A 21,438-nucleotide genomic window follows, 5' to 3' on the forward strand; every position below is an offset into this window, starting at 1 on the left:
TCTGGTGGCCAAAGTATTGGAGCTTCAGCTTTAGCATCAGTCCTTCCAATGAATATTCAGGGCTGATTTCCTTTAGGACTGACTGGTTTGATCTCCTTGCTGTCCAAGGGACTCTCGAGAGTCTTCTCCAACAGCATAGTTTGAAAGCATCAATTCTTCAGTGCTCAGCCTTATTTATGATCCAATGACACTACTGGTCCAAATTAATCTTTACATCTTAATTATTTTATAAGCAATTGTGTCTTTCCATATAAATAAAATTGAGAATCAGAACTTATAACATATGGGATTAAGAATAATTATGTTCATTTTATAAATCAAAGCCTTAAAGTTAAATATAATACTATCAGATTTTAAATATTTAGGGGACACTGATATTTTCTAGGATACAATGGCCTATTGCAACTACAAATTCTCACTATCTGAGGAAGAGAAAGAGCTATTAATATGAAAACAAGAAATCTGTAAGTCTAACAGAAATTCAACAAATCAGAATTTAAAAAAAAAAAAAAAAAAAAAGAAGAAGGTATGCTACTACAGAATGTCCCAACACTGGGACACATTAATAGACAACAACTGAGTCAGTCATGATGAATACCTGTTAGGATAAACCAGAGGTGCCAAGTCTGAGGTTAATCACCTCTTCCAGACACATTTTACTAAGTTTACCCACTTACTTTCTCCTCAGAACATACTGTCAATCCCATGTTAAAAGTAAATAAGGACTCTGAGAAGGAGGATTCTGGGAAGATGGTGGAGTAGGAAGCACCAGGAATTTCCCAGATTCTGGCAGAATCTGATACAATTCTTCTGTAACTCTGGAGTCCACTGGAGGCTTGGGACTCCCAGGGGAGGCTTAGAGATAAACTGTGGTGAATCATGGTCCATCTAGCTCTTAGCAGAGAAGCAGCTGCCCAGCACTCCACAGCACATGACACATACACTAAAGGAACAGCCTGCAGGCAGCTTGTGAGAACCACGGTGGGCAGAAGGGCCCCATCCCACAAATGAGAAGGATCCACGCTCTGAAAACTGCTGCTCCAAAGAGCAGAGGTGCCAACAGGCAGACAGTCATTGTTGTTACACCCCCATATTGTTGTAAACCGCCCCCCCACAGGTAGAAGCCACTTCCACAGAATTTTAAAGGCCAGTGCCCCTTCCTCTTCTTAATTTTTCTTTTTCCATTTTGGGAAGCCAGACGTAGACTAGGACATTCTAAAGCAATTGCATATATAGGGGAAATTAGGAAGTGACCACATACAGGTCGATAGGGAAGTGAAGACTCAGGAAATACCTGAGGAGACCTTAAGTTTAACCATCAGGCTAGTCCTTGGCACACAGTGAGCCAACAAGTTTTAAAAAATAATAATAAACAAAAACAGAGAACCTTAGGGAAAAAGGAAAATCAGATTTCCAGAGCTGCCACGTTACTACTCGCATGTGACTCAGTTCAGTTCACTTAGTCACTTTGCAACCACATGGACTGCAGCATGCCAGGCCTCCCTGTCTATCACCAACTCCCGGAGTTTACACAAACTCATGTCCATTGAGTCGGTGATGCCATTCAACCATCTTATCTTCTGTCATCCCCTTCTCCTGCCCTCAATCTTTTCCAGCATCAGGATCTTTTCAAAGGAGTCAGTTCTTCGCATCAGGGGGCCAAAGTACTGGGGTTTCAGCTTCAGCATCAGTCCTTCCAATGAATATTCAGGACTGACTTCCTTTAGGATGGACTGGTTGGTATGTGACTAGCTGCTTCTTTCTTGCTATTTTTAAGATTCAAATGTCCAAATCAACAAAAACCACAAGGTACACAAAGAAACAGAAACTATGGCTAGTTCAAAGCAAAAAAATAAATCAACAGAAACAATCTGCAAAAAAAAGATCTACTAGGAAAACACTTTATGCCAACCACCTTAAAAACGCTCTCCAAAACCAAAGGACAATGTGGAAAAAGTAAAGAAAATGACATATGAACAAAATGGAAATACCAACAAAGAGAAGTTTCAAAAAATAAATTCTGCACCTGAAAGCACAGTAACTACAGTGAATATTTCACAATAGAGACTTAAGTGCAAATGTGAGTAATTAGAAAATGAATCAGTAAACCTGAAGATAAGGTTTGCTCAATGGAAATTACTGATTTTGAGGCATAGGGGGAAAAAAGAGTGAAGCAAAGTGAATAGAGTCTAAGGGACTTGTGGGAGTCTCAGAATGAGACAGACAAAGGGTAGAGAGAGTATCTGAATACTCGCTGAAAACTTACAAAACTTGATTGATGATATAAATATAAACAGCCAAGAATCCCAACAAACTCCAAGTAAGATGAACTTCGAGAAACCCACACAAGACATATTATAACCAAACTTCCAAAAGCCAAATACAGTGAGAGAATCTTAAAAGTCACAAGTGAGAAGCAACTAGTCACATATGAGGAATCTTCAATGAGATTATTAGATTTCTTATCAGAAACTCTGGAGGCCAAAAGGCAGTGGGCCAACAAATTCAAATTTCTAAAAGAATAAAATTGTCAACCAAAAATACTATATCTGGCAAATCACCCATCAAAAGTGAGATATAAAATAAGACATTCCCAAATAAACAAAAGCTGAAGAAGTTCACTAACATCAGGCATATTCTGCAAGAAATTCTCAAGGGAGTTCTGCAGGTTGCAACGAAAGGACACTTGAGAAGAATTACAAAACATACAAAGACAAACCTCAGTAAAGGTAAACACATGGGCAACCATAAAAGCTGGGATTGTGTAACACTCTATAATCAGTTTTTGTTTTCTACATGACTTAAGAAACTAATACTTTTCAAAATTATGTCTAAAAGTGAGTACTGGAAATTTAGTCTGTAACCCTACATTTTGTTTTCTACATAACTTAAGAGACTAATGTATTCAAAAGAATTATTAGTTTATGTTTTAGAGCACACAATGTAAAAAGATGTAATTATATATCAACAACTGAAAGGTGTGAGGATCAGGCTGTAAAGGAGCAGAACTTGTGTATGTCATTCAAGTTAAGCTGGTAAAATTAGTGTCATAGCTTTTGGATGTTAAATGTAATCCCCATGGTAACCACAAAGAAAATATCTATAGATAGATACAAAAGGAAATGAGAAAGGAATTTAAATATTTCACTACCAAAATATTAACTAAAAGCAAGACAGGACTAATACAGAAATAAAGGTCAAGAAATCTATAATTATATAGAAAACAAATAGCAGAATGACAAATAATTCTTTCTAATCAGTAATTACTATGGATGAAATAAGATTAAACTTGACTATCAAACGACAAAGATGGACACAATGATTAAAAAAATACATGATTCAACTATAATGCTGCCTATAAGAAGACTCACTTTAAATTAAAAGCACAACAGGCTGTTATATAAAGAATTTCTAAAACTCAACCACCAAAAAAACTAAACAACTCAATTTAAAAATGCAGAAAGGATTTCTAAACATTTCTCCAAAGATGATTTCAAATTACCAAATGACTGTAAGTATATGAAATGATGATGAACATTACTAATCATTAGGGAAATGAAAATTTTACTATATTCATTGGTTTGACAAAAATGTTCAAAGATATCGTATGTGCGTTAGTCCAGAAACCTTGTCTCTCATGAGTGTTTGACTCCAAGTACCCAAGGGCACTATAATGGGTGTCTCCATAGACCCCTCAAGCCATGGATGGCCCATGCTCTCTTTGTTATTAGATACAGAGTCATTCATGTCTTTAGTCAGACTGAAGAACCAGGAATCAAGGGGGTGGAAAATGGGAGTGGCACCACTCAAGTGTTACTCTTAGTGACTCACTAGCAAAATTGGTGCTTCCTGTCATCACAACTATATACTCTGCTGGCCTAGAGGTCTTAGTTCCAAAGGGATGAATGTTTCCGCTAGAAGACACAGAACTGGAAGTTAAGACTGTTGTTGAGCTCCTCTGGGTTCCTTACACCTTTAAATCAAGAAGCAGAGAAGGGAATTATGCTGTTGGCTGGTATGACTGATACTCACTATGGGGGAAACTGGTCAACTGTACTGTGATGGAAATAATGCAGAGTAGTCTGAATATATGGGACCCCCCAGGGTGTCTCTTAGTATCACCATGCCCGATCATAAACTCAATGGAAAATAACAAGAACCCAATTCATGCAGGACTATTAATGGCCAAACCCAGAATGAAGATGTGGGTCACCTTACCAGGTAAAGAACACAATCAGCTGAAGTTCTTGCTGAGGAAAATATAGAATGAGTAGTGGATAAAGGCAACTGTAACACCACCTACAACCTGACCATTTACAGAACCAAGAACTATACTCGCCACGAGTACTTACTACTTATTTTATTATGAATATGTTTTTGTGTATGTCTGTTCACGCATGCAGGCATGCATGCACAAAAAGCAAATACTTTTGTTTTCTCCCCCCTCTTATTGCCTTATATGATGTAAAATGTATATCATGGTATTTAAGTATTTTTAACTTTACATCATAGTATTTTAGTTATGGGTTATCAAGAAGAGCAAACATTACCCACGGACTTTGCATCCTTCTCTAGGAAAAAGGTTAGTGGTTTCAGTTGTATAAAAAATAGCTAATCACGCTAGACAGAAATATGACCTTATTATTGTTTCTTTGGTGATAAGTGTGGTTTAAGGAGTGCCAAGCTGAAAAGGGGTAGACTGTGATACTTAATTTTGTGTACAACTTTTCGTCAAACATTATTCCAAATGTTACTGCTATTTTTGAGATGACATTAACATTTAATTCAGTAGACTTTGAGTAAAGTAGATTACCCTTCATAATGGAAGGGGAGAAGGGGAGGGAGCAAAGGTTACCCTCCAGTCAGTTGCAGGTCTGAACAGAAGTGAAGACTGGCCTCCCATGAAGTAGGGGGAACTCACAGCAGAGTACCTACCCTAGGACTCAAAGTGCAATGCCAGCTCTTCCTTTGGTCTTTAGCCTGCTCTGGGGAGTCTGGACCCATGAAATCTCTACAACCACATGAGCCAACTCCCTAAAGCCTCTCTCTGTACACATATTCACACACACACACAATCCTTACACACATTCACACACACACACAATCCTTACACACATTCACACACACACAATCCTTACACACACACACACAATCCTTACACACACTCACACACACACACAATTTTGTTCTGTTTCACTACAGAACTCTGACTAATATAGCTGGTCACACTTTAAAATAAGGTAGGACTCTTTTCTAGAAGGCTGGTCGGTACCACAGTTTTAAAATATTGAAATACTGTTTCACCAATGACCCATACTACTGTAGGGACAGTTCTCTGCACAGGAGAAGGGCATCAGGGCTCAGTTCCAGTGCTTATAGTTTATGTCCACTGACTGGTTGTCACACTAGGGGTTCTAAACTATCAACATTGCTCCTTTTACACTATACATATATAACAAGTAACTTGCTCATATATAACAAAGTTCATATATAACCAATACAAGTAACTTGTTCATATATAAACAAAGTTCATATATAACCATTACAAGTAACTTGAATGTTAAAGTCAAAACTATGAAACCTTTAGGGAAAAAAATTTGGACATTATCTTCATAACTTCAGAGTAGGGAAGATATGTGAAATATGATAGGGAAACCACAAGTTGGAAGATTTATACAATTACATAAAATAAAGAATAGAATAATTTGCATATTAAAAGCAAAATAAAGTTAAAAAAAAAACAGGCCACAGTGTGAGAGAAAGTATTTTCAGTTCACACACAAAAACAACAAAGGACTAGATGCAACATGAAAAGACTAACATCCAAAATATGTAAAGCATTTCCATGACTGAATAAGAAAAATATAAGCAAATCTATAAAACAGAACAAGCAAAAGGCTGATCTAGAGTTTAAAAAACTAGGACTCTCAAATGTCCAATAAACATTTGAAAAGATGAGCAACTGGATCAGAAATTAGGAGACTGCTAATTAAAATGCTGCAAGAGAGAACTACGTCCCCATCAGATTGGTAAAAATTAACAAGTATCAAACAACCAAGAATGTGGGAAGAATGTGGGACAACTACTGTTTACTGTTTATGGAAGTATACATTTGTAAACCACTTTAAAAAGTAGTTTGGCATTTGTACATCAGGTTTCATGTAAAATAAAGTTCACTGAGATGCTGTTTAAACTTAAAGCCAAAAACTGACAATGACCCAAATTTCAGACAAATGAAAGAATTGGTAAATTACCTGTGACATATGCACACTATGAATTAATACACAGCTCTGAACAAACTGAACAAACTATATCTATATACATCCACAGGAATAAATTTCACAATGTTAAATGAAAGAAGCAAGAAAGAATACATTCAGTAAGTAAGCCCACCCTGGTTTGATGGGTGGGCTACCCACCCAACCCCAGTGACCCCTGACCCTTCTTACCCTGCTCTACTCTTTTTACAATAGCTGTTATGTTCCTGGACATCTTCTATGCTGTTTAAGAATGGGCCTTTGATTTTGGTTGCTGTTGTTCACTAGCACAGCCAAAGCACCTAAAACAGTGCCTCATACATAGTACTTGCTCAGTAAATATTTGCTGAGAAAATTAGAATAATTCCAATTATATAAAAGCTCAAGAACAAGTAAAGCTAAATACCATATTGATTAGGAATGCATATAGACAGTAAAACTATTTAAAAGATATAAGATAATAAATACTACAAAAGTAATGGTATAAGTAACCTCTGGGGTAGGGAAGGCAAATGCAATAATAAGAGGGACACAAGAAATTTCTCTCTTAACCTGGACTTTAAAATGTACATAAATATGTATATACTATATATGTATAAATGTATGTGTTTTATATACATGGCTACACATAATATGCTTCACAATAAGAAAAACATTGAAAACAAATTCCATTAGCACTTCTCTCCCTAATCCTACTCTACCTTCATCCTGACTCTGATTAATCCATCACCACTATGACCCAACACAGGAGTCAGGTAACAACTAAAGCAGTTCATGCTGCAGAACAGTCTAGGAATCTGATAGAAATTCTGAAATTTATACTGATTGGATTATACTGTTTCTTGAAATATTACTTGAAATAGCAGTCATCACATGTCAAATACGGGTCAATAGAAAAGAACAGAAATTTTCACATCAACCAACAAGACATCAATAGGAAAAACTACTTCCAGGTGTCACCTATGAGATATACAGATAAGACATAAATACGCCTCACTTTAGTATGTAGAAAGTATCTCAAATATACCTGTATGCTGCCAAACTCAACATTCTCATAATGGAAATGTGCACATTCAGCCATCTTCGGAAAGTGACCTTTAGTGAAGGGTAACCTGAAGTACAAGAAATACGTAAAGAATAAAAATTTAAAAAAAAGAAATACATGAGATACAAGATCCTGGAACAGTCAAAATTACTAAGTCTGAGGAGGAAATAAAACAGGTTTAAGAGCTCATGCAACAAGCAAAACGATTTAATAAGCACATGCGCATGAGCACATATATCCACTCAAACCTTTTCAGAAACACAGAGCATCAAATGGAAATTACATTCAGTGCACAGGTCAAAACCAAAACAAAATAATAAAATAAAAAGCATTGCTACAGTATTCTCCTGATCTTGACCCATGTCAATGGCCCTAGAAAAACTATGCTTTTAATAAATGTCATGGAGATTGTGAACAGCCTGCTCTAAGCAGAAGCAGCATTCCCACCACAAAACACAAAACCAGCGTTTACCTGTGAATGTTGTCACAGCCCATCAGTCCTGGATTGGTGGGTCTGGATGCAGAATGAAAATTTTATCCTTGTCTTTCCTCCACTTTAGGATAAAAACATAGCTACCTAACCCTTTACCAGGTGAAAAGATGCTTTTTCTATCTAAAACTGAAATGGATACCCTCAGATACTTCACTTCAGAGTCAAACACTGGCATCCACGTCAGGCTTTCTCAAATGCAGAGCTGAGAAACAGCGATATCCTAACTCAAAATACCAAAACTGACTTTTCGAAATGACTGAGAGCATGTATTAAAGGTACCAAAAAAGATATACTTGGATTGTTACTATTGAACAAATGCAACCTAACGGAAAATGACATGAAAGTTATTCCAAGAACAAAATTAAAGTATATTTTTAGACATGTAATCTTCAGACTTGTTCTGCTAACAGTTGAGTCACAACAGTATTATCCAACGTATGGACAGTAACAGCTCATTTAGTAAGAAATCTGGATAAAAGTTTTAGGAGAACTAAAGAACTGATTTTCATTTATTGGAACTCACTTAAAACTCACTGTAATATTATACTTACTTTTTCACATGTTTAACCTTCATACTGGCTGTACTGCCACATGTCTTAAGACTAAGGTCTCCAGTAATTTCTGGAACATCTGCTCCTCTGGCCTTAAAAAAACAAAGACAAAAGATTTATGACCTTCCCTTTATTATGAATACATTTTAAAAAGCAGATTATAGCTCATTTTAATGGTCCTGCTAACTCCATACCAAAAGAAATACATACTTATTTAATAATCTCTTAAAATTAAAACTTACTTGACTTTTAATTGCTAAGAACAAGGAAAAATAGTCACCTAAAAATACTTAACCTTACTGTAAGAGGAAAAATTTTCTGTCAAACTAAGAATTTTCATTCTCTTATAATCACATTTTGAAATCAATGATTGTATTATGTGCCTCAGCACAAACTAAATTCTCCCCCCAAAGCTGTTGGAACAAAATAACCCTGGTTATGATGATTAACAAAAATTTAAGTGATAATATGAACAATTAGGAGATCACAACATACATTTTTCACACTAATATTTGGAAGTTCCATCTGTTAGGTAGTTAGAATAGGGAAAAGGAGTCCAAAATGGTGGTGGCTAAAAGACCTGGAAGGGAAAGCCCGGGAAAATAGAACAAAGGAAGGTCCGAGGACCGGAGTGAGAACCTCAGGTAAAACTAACAGCACTCCGTCCTAAGCCCAATTTGCAAAGGACAGGCCCAGGGGGAACAAAAAAAACATATAAAAAGAGGAGCCATAGCCCTCTTCGCGCTCTCTCTCCCCCACACGATGGGGCGCTCTTCTCTTCCCCTCTTTGGATGGAAGTGCCCTCACACCTCGAAGATGGATTTCCCTGCTATCATCTATATAAATAGAGCTGTAACACTGAGCTGTAACAGTGATTTATTTAAGAGCTGTAACACGGTCTGTCCTCCAAGAGCTATAACCCGCCAAGGGGCTTTAATGTCCACCACTCCAAATCTTTGTTGTGATGAAACGAAGAACCGGGGAGCATACACTCACCTGACACATCTATGTAATACCTCCAAACTACCCTTAGTCTGCCAGTTTTCTTAGTGATTTTTTAATTTTAGTGATACATTCAGCTGCATCACTTTAACAACAGAAACTGGAAAACCAAAAGATTCTTCACACTCCAGAGAAAGCAAACAGCAAATCCAAATATCTATCTTAAAAAAACAAACTTATGCTATACAAACTATACTTGTTAACAACAACAACAAAAAAAAACTGCTATAGCCAGTGTCAAATAATGCAGTAGGGGAGAATAAAGTGGATTGAGCATTTAAAATGAGTTAAGAGGAGATTCCCAAAGAAGATAAATACACACAACAGACTACTACTTAACCTTTAAAAAGAACAAAATCTTGCCATTTGCAACAACATAGATGGACCTTGAGGGCATTATGCTAAGTCAAGTTAAGTCAGAAAAAGATAAATACTGTATGGGCTCATCTACCTGTGGAATCTAAAATCAAATCAATACAAAACAAAACCAAGCTCATAGATACAGAGAATAGACTGGTGGCTGCCAGAGGTGGGAATGGGGACAGAGTAGGTGAAAAAGGTGAAGAAGTCAAAAGACACAAACTTCCAGCAATAAAACAAATTTGTCATGGGAACTTAATGTACAGCACAGTAACTATAATTAATAACACTGTCTTGGACATCTGAAAATTGCTAAGAGAGTAGATCTTAAAAGTACTCATCACAAGGAAAAAAAAAGAAAAAAAGATTTGTTAACTATGTATGGTTACAGATGTGAATCAGACTTATTGTTGTGATCTTTCGGTGTATACAAATATCAAATCACACTATTGTGCACCTGAAACTAATATAGTGTTATACTTCAATTTTATATCTCAATAAAATAAAAAAGGGAGGAGATTCATAATATCTCAACTTTTTAAAATGTTTCTTATTAAAAAAAAAACTAGTCAAGACAGATTAAATGTTAAAATCCATGACTTTTGAAAAATATGAGGTAACGATGTATGAACTTACAAGAATTAACACTGGATATATAAACACCATCAGGAACAACTGGACCCATTTTGTCTGAGGTTTTTGTCCTTAGTATGGATAAACTTGCTATAGTTAACAACAGTTAAACTTCCTTAGTTTATTTATAAGGGTTGATGTTTCATCATCAATTGTTCAGAGTCTTCTTATTCTGTCCTACAGGTCTTCCAAAGGGAAAAAATGTTATTATACGCTTTAGTAATGAAATAGAACTCATTCCATCTTGCAATTACATTATGGATTTATTGAACCTTTTCATAAATCTAATATAGGATCTCAGTATTATTTTTCCTCTATCTTGAGACAGAGTTCCTTCAAACTCCTAGGTATTACTTCATCAGTGTCTCTCATCATTCTTAATCCTACCACACTAGAAAAGTCTAAAATTTTAAAAATACAGCTTTAAAAAAAAAATGAAAATAAAAGAAACACCAACCGAGAAAAGGAGTTGGCACACTTTCTCTTAAAGGGTCAGATGGTAAATATTTTAAGTTTATGGACCACACTGTCTTTCCCATAGCTCAACTATTTTACAACACAGAAGCAGCCATGTGTAAATGATTTAATATAGATTCGTGCTAAAAAAAAATTTACTTGCAAAAACAGGCAGCCACTAAGTGGAATTTGTCAACCACTGACCTATGATGTTGACACAGTAGTGAAATAAATCATTATCTAGTTTTTATGTTATGTTGCCCAGATTGTTGCATCATCTTTAAAGAAGGTACTTTATGTGGTATACCTGAAATTCATATAACATTTTAAATCAATTATACCTCAGTAGAAAAAAAAAATACTTTAAAAGTTTGCTGATTTTGGCATTTTGTTTTCATTGAATATATGTAAGAATTCCCTATTTTCCACTTTTCATCCATAACAGAAAAGAGAAAACTGACAAAGATTTTTTACTATGATTAGACGCATCAAATGTTGGATGTAAACAAACAGCATGCAGCACGTGAGATTCTAGTAACTCGGGTGAAATTGCTGCGTTGATTCAATCACTGAATCAACAGTTCAAACATACCTATAACCATGTATGTTTTGTCCAGCAATATTTTCCCATAGTCCAGAAATGTACCAGGCATAAAAAGTGGTATCATTAACTCTTTTAAGAATCAGTAAACAAAATTAAAAGGAAAATATAGCACTATTCCTCAATTGTCTGATAAACTAACATTTTCACCTACATATTATTTTTTTATATAAAAGATTTTCTTATATTTCTATTGAAAGTACCTAGATTGAACCATTCTATTCTGTCACTCTCAATCAAAAGTTAAGAAATTTCTCCTTTAGGAAATATTCATTAAGTAACATTCATTCTTGGAAAATACAATTTTCCCAGTTTATCCATGTTATAATCATCACTTATTTATGCTTCCAAAACAGAATTTATATCAATGTCACACAAATAGTGCCATTCATCAACAGAAAATTAAAGAGACAACAGAGGCTATGGAACATACCACTTAATGAACATACCATTTTCAGAAAAGCACCCACCATTTACAATTAAATTCCCTATGCATCTATCTCTAGCAATAAACTGACTTCCTATAAGGTTGGAAAGGACTTCCCTGGTGGCTCAGAGGTTTAAGCGTCTGCCTCCAATGCAGGAGACCCGGATTCGATCCCTGGGTCAGGAAGATCCCCTGGAGAAGGAAATGGTAACCCACTCCAGTATTCTTGCCTGGAGAATCCCATGGACAGAGGAGCCTGGTAGGCTACAGTCCATGGGGTCGCAAAGAGTCGGGTACAACTGAGCGACTTCACACACACAAATTAAATATAAGTCATAAAAGAAATCCTCACTGGTTAAAAAGAAAATACAGTCTGGGGAAAAAAACAAAAAAAAATGCCATCTGTAATAAGGAAGGTATTTGTTTCTCCACAGTCTGAACCAGTTAAACCACACAGATTAAAGTGCATCCATTTCAGGAAAACATAATTTGATACTGAAAACTTGAAAAAAATAAGAATTGGCAATGTTTTATCCTGTCTATGTTCCCTAACCCAGAACACACACGAACAAACACCCACCCACATACAATCACACACATACAAAGAGGAGTATTACTCATCCATAAATTTAAGAATGAAATCCTGCCATTTCAACAACATGAAGGAACTTTGCCCTCAAAGTGCTAAGTGAAATAAGTCAAAGACAACTGCTCTCCTATATATGGAATCAAAAAAACAAAACAAATGAACACAACAAGGCAGAGGCAGATTCATAGAGAGCACATGCTGGCAGTCACCAGAGGAGAGGAGGGTGCAGCATGCATGACACAAGTGAAGTGGATGAAGGGGTACCAACTTCCAGCTATAAAATTAAGTTAGTCATGAGGATGTAACAGACAGCATGGCTGACTACAGTTAGTGACTGCATGGTGACAGGTGTTAACGAGATTTATCTTGGGGTCCATTTTATAATGTATAAAGATATCAAATCACTCTGTTGAACACCTGAAACCAACAGAATACTGTAAGTCAATGATACATCAATTAAGACAAAGTAGGTAGTAGAAAGGGGAAAAGCCAAAAATTGAAAAGTCTAAGAAAAATGTACCAATGGCCTCACTTTTGTTTAAAAAAAAGAAAGAAAGAGAAATGGGAAAAAAAGAAAAAGGAGAAAAGAAAAGTGACAAGAATTCATTTCAATATCTGAGAAAGGATATAAAGAAGTAGGAAAATTCAGGATATTTTTCAAGGAGAAACAAATAGCTCAATCTGTCCAGAGAATGACAATTTCATTCATTCAAAAATTATTTACTTATAATTTACTATGCCGGTCACAGACGCTAAAACAGTAAACAACAGTGATAAAGTCCTCATACTCAACGGGCTTACACCCTAATGAAAAAGAAAGGTAATAATCATAAATACTCAGTATTTGCAAGTACCACAGAGAAAATTCAAACAGTGCAAGAGAGAGAGAGGAGGACAGGGCTGGGACTTCACTGGAGGTGCAAGAAAAGCAGCCTGAAGCGTGACACGCGAAGGGCTTCTGAAGGCAGAGCACGGGCAGGCTGCGCAGACCCTGCAGGAAGAGCACCTCCCAGGTGCAGCAAACACAAATGCAAGGCCCAGAAGGAGGGGCATGCTCGGGGTATTTGAGAAAAAGCAAGGAGGCCAGTGTGCCTGGAGCAAAATGATCAAGGTCCTGCTTTTAAGAAAAATGAAATGAAATCATGTATAACAAATGCAAGATTCTGAACTTGGGGGGACTAGAACAGTCAGCGTTACTAATGTAACCTGTTAAAGTTAAAAAGAAGTAACTCACTTCAGGGAGAGGAAAGACGGGATTTCGTGAAGATCTGTAGTTTGTGGTTCCTACAGGACCTTCTAGTGGGAAATGAATTCTTACCAGGTTAGAGTTATGGATGTGGCAGTCATCTGTACAAAGATGACAGTGAACCTGCAGGAACAGTAAAGATCTGGCAAGAAATTAACACAGAGATAAAGTATAGGCACTGTCAACGCCAACAATCAGCAGGTAGGAAGGAGAGAGACCGGAAAAGGGTCAACCCTTCAGGAGTGAATGCGACTGCAGTATGCAAGAGTGAATTTCTGCGTGTGTGTATGTGTGTGTGTTAGAGAGAGAGAGAGATGGCTGGGGGGGAGAATCCGGGAGAGGGCTGAGAGGGGGAGAAAACGCAGAGGAAGGAGACAGAATGTGGCTGAGCACAAGCAAAGCGGACAGCACTGAGCATCCTTTTGTCTTCCTTTTTAATTTTTTTGTATTTTGGAAGTTCAGAATTTATAACTGGTTTTAATTTTCTTGACTCTGGCTGTTAGCATGTGTGTGAGCATTTTCAACTAAGACCATTGAAACTAAGACCATTGATTTTATTTTATCAATAATAAGTTCATTTGCTACAACATGACCTGCTTTTAGCCCTGAGCCTTGAACACATTAACTTTAAAGTAGAAAAGGAAACTGAAGTGAGAAATTGTTCCTAACAAAAAATTTCAAGAATTAACAGGATCCATTTTGAGAATTTTGCAATGATCAATACTAAAAATAAAGTGAATGGAAAAACACTAAGAATTTAAATTAAATGAATTTAACTTAAATGACAATTTAAGTTAAAATATTCAAAACTGGTGAAAGTCTCTCTTTTCAAGTTTTTGATCTCATTTTTTTAAGATCCTAATGTTTATTTACTAAATGATTTCACTGTTAAATAACTGCAAATAAGTATTTCAATCAGTAATTTAGAAAAATTATATAGTTTTTAAGAGATTTCTTTAAAAATTTATGAAGAATAATAAATAAATCATAAGCCATAAATCACAAAAGGACAGAGGCCTCTCTTAGGGTTTATTACTACTCCTCTTTTGACTTAAAAATGACTTATGTACTACAGATCAATCACCACTAAGGTGATTAAATCAGTAACTAAAGGCTCCCAATTAACAAAAGTCCAGAACCAGGTGGCTTAACCAGTGAATTCTACCAAAAAATAAAAGAGGAGGAAACTCTTCCAAACTCATTTTAAAAGTACAGTTACACTGATACCAAAGTGAAACAAGGATGCAACAAGAAAAGAAAATCACAGGCCAATATCTCTGGTGAACACTGATACAAAAAGCCTCAACAAATTTAGCAATTTTAAAATTGCTAAAGTAAATTTAGCAAACAAAATTAGCAAAGCAAATTTAACAATACATCAAAAGGATCACACACCCTTGATCAAGTGGGATTTAATCCAGGAATACAAGCCTGGTCCAACATCTGCAAATCAATCAGCATGATACATGATATTAACAAAATGAAGAATTAAAAAATCATATGATATCTCAATAGATGGACAAAAAACATGTGACAAAATTCAACATCCATTTATGATATTAAAAAAAAACCTCTCAACAAAGCCAAGTACAGAGGAACTATATCTCAACATAATAAAGGCCGTATCTGACACAGCCACAGATAACATCATACTCAACAATGAAAAGTTAAAAACTTTTCCCATAAGATCAGGAATATGATAACAATGCTCATCTTGCCACATCTATTCAACACAGTACTGGAAGTACTAGCCAGAGCAATTAGGCAAGGAAAAGAAATAAAAGGCAACCAAACTGGAAAGTGATAGTTTTGCAATCACTATTTACAGATGACATGATATTATTATATAAAGAAAATCCTAAAGACTACATACACACACACACACACACACACACACACACACACACACCTGTTAGAACTAATAAATCTGGTAAAGCTTCATGATGCAAAAATCACTATACAAAAATCAGTTCCATTTCTATAAACTAATGGTGAACTAACAGAGAAATTAAAACAATTTCATTTACAACTGAGATTCAATAAATTGAATAAAAAGAATACCCAGGAATTTACTTAACCAAGGAGGTAAAAGACATGAACACTAAAAACTGTAAGACATGGGTGAAAAAAAAGTAAAAAAGATACAAACAAAAGCAAGATGCTCATGGATCAGGAGAATTAATACTGCTAAAAGGCTTACTGTATTCAAAACAATCTTTAGATCCACTGCAATCCTTACCAACATTCCAAAGGCATTTTTCACAAAAATAAAAGTTTTAAAATTTGTATGGAACCACAAAAGACATGGAAGAATCAAAGTAACCTTGAGAAAGTAGGACAAAGCTGGAAGCATCATGCTTCCTGATTTCAAACTATATTATAAAGCTACAGTAGTCAAAACAGTATGACAATGACATAAAAACAGACACATAGATGAATGGAAAAATATAAAAAGCCAGAAATCAATCCACTTGTATACTGCCAATAAAATATAACAAAGAAATGAAGAGTATACAATGGGAAAAGGACAGTGTCTTCACAAATGGTGTCAGGAAAACTGAACAGTCACATGCAAAAGAACAAAACTGAACCACTATCTTATGACACACATAAAAACTAACCCAAAAGGATTAAAGACGTGAACATAAAATGTGAAGCCATTAAACTCCTCGGAAAAGACATAGTAGCATGCTCCTTGAAATCAGTCCTGGAGACAATTTTTTGCATTTGACAAAAGCAAAAGCAAGAGAAACAAAAATAAACAAGTGAGACTACATCAAACCAAAAAGCTTCTGCACAGTAAAGGAAACCATCAACCAAATGAAAAAGTAACCTATAAAATAGGAGAAAATTTTTATAAATCATTTATCTGTTAAGAGATTAATATTCAAAATATAAAAGAACTCACTTAATAGCAAAAAAAAAAAAAAAAAAAAAAATCCAATTAAAAAAATGGGCACAGGCTCTGAATAGACATTTTTCCAGAGAAGACTTACAAACAGCTAACACATACATGGAAGGGCACTCAACATCACTAACCATCAAGGAAATGCAAATCAAAATGACATACCCGTTAGAACAGTTACTATCAAAAAGATAAAAAACAGGCATCAGCAAGAATGTGGAGAAAAGAGAAAACAGTACCTTTGTGCACTTGTAGTATAAATGCAAACTGGTGCAGCCACTTCAGAAAACATTATGGAGGTTCCACAAAAAATGAAAACTGGAACTACCATATAATTTGGCAATTCCATTTCTGGGTATTTATCTTAAGAAAACAAACACCCGAATTTGAAAAAGTATCTGTACCTCTTTGTTCACTGCAGAATTATTCACATCAGCCAAAAAATGGAAGCAACCTAAGTATTCACTGATTGATGAATGGATAAAGAAAATGTGGTATATATACAACAAAGGAATATTATTCAGCCATAAAAAAGAAAGAAATCTTACCATTTACGACAACGTAAATGGACCTTGAGGGCATTATGCTAAGTGAAATAAGTGAAAAAGAGAAAGACTAATACCATATGATCTTACTTATATGTGGAAGCTTTAAAAATATGATTAATTTAATTGAACCAAAGATACAGAGAACAGACTGGTGGCTATAAAGGTAGGTAAGCAAAATGGATTCAGGTAGTCAAAGAGTCCAAACTTCAGCCATTTAAATAAGTAAGTCCTGGTATATAAAGTACAGTGTGGTTACTATAGTAAATACACAAAATTTACAGTATTGTGTATTTGAAAGTTGCTAAATGAGTAAATCTTAAAAGTTCTCATCACAAGAAAAAAATCTGCAGCTATGTATTGGTAATGGATGTTAACTAGACTTATGGTGAACATTTCACAATATACACATATACAGAAACATTATATTGTATACCTGAAACTAATTCATAACATAACAATTATATCTCAATTTAAAAATGATTATTTACAAAATTTTTAAAATTCTTAATTCAGTAATCTCTGATTTTCTTTTAGATATGTATTAAAAAACTAATATTCAGGCCACACAACACAAATCAATAAAAGTTCTACACTTACACATGTTTATTTCTAAAGCTACTAAAACATTAAATACATGAAATTGTTTTGGAGAAACATTTATATGGGTTTCTCTTAATAATAAACTTTATCCTCAACATAATATTTAGTACAGACTATTATTGAAAGAGAAAAAGGTTCCCAACTTTCTTTACTCTTACTTCCTCATTAAAATTAATATAACTTTCTAGAGAAAGTGTAGTAAAACAGCAGTTCAAATCTCATTTATATCCTTTCATCATTCACTGTATACTTTTTGCAACCCTGCAATGTACTATTTATTGAGCATAATCATTTTTAAAGAAAACATAGAATTATAGCACTTGCCTTCAAGAAGTTTACACATAAAAAAATTAGAGTACCAATGTAAAAATAAAAGATGCTAAAAACATATGATACAAATGGTAATTTCCATACACAAACCAATGGGAACTCCAGGAAACAGAATTCAGTCACTTTCCATGTATACAGCATATGACATTTTAATATAGAGTAAATGAACTACCACACAACAAATATCATCTTTCTTCCCATTCAATAAACTCAATGTAGTTTATCAAAATACAGAAGAAAACTGTGAAAGATTTTTACATGGACAAAAGAATTTATTGAATAGCCTTTCAATGGCATGCTGGGACCTCCAGGGATTACTTGATTCAATAGGGAGCTGTGTGGGGCCTGTTTGTTTTGACTAGACTATTTCACACCTATTAGAGTAGAAATTTGCAATGGAACATTATGCTAAAAGGAAAATATCAAGAGAAGAAACTAACAGAATTCTATGAATGCCTTATAAACAATGAATATGCTCAAGTAAAATCATATGCTAATAAACTGAAGTAAGTATTCGGCAATCACTGAGTGAAAAGGCATTTTCAAAAATAAAATATGTAAAATCTTTTCACAAACCTACAATGACAAATGAACATTTGCCTTCAATTTGGATAAGAATCACTAACTTTTAACTTTAATTAAGTAAAATGTTATTCTCCACAAAACAAATTTCATTGTTCTTATTGATGGATATGAACTACAAAAAGTTATAAAAGATTAAATGGATAACTCAAACTTATGGGGAAAAACTACACTGCAAAGGATTTTTCCACCTAACTATTAACAAACAAAAACTGCTTTTCCAGTATCTCAGTGAATGTAAACTCCATTCTTCAGGTTGATCAGTCAAAAAACTTGAAGTCATCCTTGACATCTCTATCTCATTCTCTATATTCATTCATTAGCTTAAAAAAAAAAAAAGTTGGCTTTATCTATGAAACTATTGGTACATCCAGAGTTTAACCATTTTTTTACATCTACCATCCTGGTTCAAGCTACCATCATTGTCCATCTATTATAACAATCTTCCAACTGATCTCCTATCTCCTTCTCTTGTGCCTCCTTCTTTAGCTTACTCACAGCAATGAGAGATTTCCTATAAAATTTTAAGCCAGATCATGTCACTTCTTGGCTAAAAATCATTCAACGTTTTCCCAGCTTACTCAGCATAAAAAACCAAAGTCCTCATATAATGGAAGACAAGAAACCGCTTCTCTGATCTCATCTTTTCCCAGTTCAGTTTCGGCCACATCCTACTCATGTTTCTTCCAACTTGCTTTTTAATTCTATGCCACAGCCTTTAACTTGTTCTTCCACTGCCTAAAATTAGCTATTCCCAGGTAAACACACTCCCTCACACCCCTCAGGTGTCTGCTCCAATCTTAACTTTCCCTAGAGGCCATCTTGCCATACTATATAGCGAGCAACCCTTCTTCAAACTGCGTTCCACCACTCTGCGACCCCACCACTCTGCATCATTTCTACAATGGCATGTACCACCACATGACATACTAAACATGTAATTACTTGCTACTTCTCCTACCTCATTAAAATATAAGCTCCATAAAGGCAGGAAATGTGTGTTTTACTCACAGCTCTGCCTGAGAGTCTAGAATAGTGCCTTGAATAGATTATTTGCTCAACAGGTATTTCCTGAATAAATGAGTAAAGCAACAGCAAAAAACTTTATTTTTGTGAGTAATGCTTCCTCTTTTCCTTTTCTTTATGTAAGTAAAATATACACACACACACATGCATAGAACTGATTTACCATTGCACTAAGTGTTTCCTCCCAGTCAGGCCGCTCTCGAGGGTGAACGTTTCTGTGTAGTTCTGGAACAAAATCATCCTCTTCAGAATGTACTGAGGACTTCATCTTCCTAGAGACCAAAACATGAAAGACTGTGATAAGAATTCCCATTTCTAAGAAAGCCTTCCAATGACTACAATCCAAAGGATACGTCCAGACCTGGATATTTCCAATCCAAAGGAAAAAGAGAGAACACCACTTTCTTTAAATTGTGGGAACAAGCTTTACCAACTTGCTTTTTCCCTCATTAAAAAATTATTTGATTCTGACACAGACTCATTTTCTATTTTTTGAGATTCTTGTTCATAACATAAAAAACTATACTTGATAGTGTAAAAGTTCCAAGAGAAGTCTAAGAAACACATTGCTTGAGAAGTGACCTTAGGGGCTGCTTACTCACAAGCATATCTTTTCTTGATCTCTGGAGTAAATTCCAAGCAGCAATACAATTCTGCTTTTCTCTTTCATTCCCCACAGCCTTTGTTTCTGTTTATTTCTGGTTTTAGTCTATTTATGTCTGTTTGTGAAAGAACATATTTAAATTCTACTGAAGAGAAGAACATCTCTGAGACGCACGTGAAGTGGTCAGTTTGGTGTTCTGTTTAAGTTGTAAAACTGAAGCTACAAGGTGGCTATGTGTCTGTAAGTGATAAAAGTTAGTATCTGTCATCATAGGGAGTTATACTTCCCTATCTTCTGAGCATATTAATATATTAGATTGTAAAGCCCCTTAAAATATTAAAGCTCTGTTTCATCTGATTTATATGGTCTATTAAGTGCTTACATAAATCTAATATTCCCAGAATTCCCAGAAAATAAAGAAACTGAACTTCTGACACTAACAGGGTTAGCTATGTTGGTGGTGAAAACGGAACAGAGGTTTACTGAAGGTAGAGTTTTGGTGATTTCCAAATGAAAATGCCTGATAAAATTCTTAGTACGTACAATTTTATCATGCAAAAATCTAAAAAAGTATCAATAGGTATATAGCAAAAAATCTTCCTCCCTTCCCTGTCTCCAGTCTGCCCATTAAATTCCCCACTTTATATGTTCTTTCAGACTTTATGAATATATATATATTCATACACATAATTTTTCATAAATATATATTCATAAAGAATATATATTTTTCTTAAAGACTATATCCACAAAAAGCAAAGTATAAAAGCAATGTATAAATATGCTACTCTTTGTGTAAAAAATAGGAGAATAACTTTATTCCTTCATCTCCACCCTACTCTTTACACCTGTGTCTCGCGCATTGCAGGGTTCTCCCACATTGCAGGCAGATTCTTTACCATGAGAGCCCCCAGGGAAGCCCCCAGAATACTGGAATGGGTAGCCATTCCCTTCTCCAGGGAATCTTCCTGACCCAGGGATCAAACCATGGTCTCCCACATTGCAGGGAGATTATTTACTGAGTCACCAGGGAAGCCCATGTTGTTTAGCAGCCAAGTTGTGCTCAACTCTTCACAACCCCATGAACTGCAATACTTTTTACATAAAAAGTATCATGTTTCACACTGTTGTGTAGTTTTCTAATATTTTCTGAAGCACTTCCCATATCAGAATATAAAGAGCTTCT

At 35.2% G+C, this 21,438-nt stretch overlaps 1 protein-coding gene across 3 annotated transcripts in view; it reads right to left on the reverse strand.

Moving 5' to 3' along the window:
* The window catches only part of ARHGAP32 (Rho GTPase activating protein 32), a 191,967-nt gene that overhangs the window by 94,859 nt on the left and 75,670 nt on the right, over positions 1-21,438 (reverse strand). Inside the window, exons 2-5 of one of the 3 annotated variants that reach the window (XM_070457388.1) lie at positions 19,815-19,923; positions 8,347-8,438; positions 7,775-7,816; positions 7,285-7,369 (exon numbers count right to left, since the gene is read on the reverse strand). In XM_070457388.1, coding sequence (XP_070313489.1) covers positions 7,285-7,369; positions 7,775-7,816; positions 8,347-8,438; positions 19,815-19,919 — 324 coding nt within the window. In that variant the 5' untranslated portion in view covers positions 19,920-19,923. Of the gene's footprint in view, positions 1-7,284; positions 7,370-7,774; positions 7,817-8,346; positions 8,439-10,344; positions 10,480-19,814; positions 19,924-21,438 lie in introns of those variants that run through there. The other 2 variants (XM_070457390.1, XM_070457389.1) reach the window with 2 other exon arrangements.

The sequence above is a fragment of the Odocoileus virginianus genome, chromosome 28 (genome assembly GCF_023699985.2).
Source record: "Odocoileus virginianus isolate 20LAN1187 ecotype Illinois chromosome 28, Ovbor_1.2, whole genome shotgun sequence".
Lineage (NCBI taxonomy): Eukaryota > Metazoa > Chordata > Mammalia > Artiodactyla > Cervidae > Odocoileus > Odocoileus virginianus.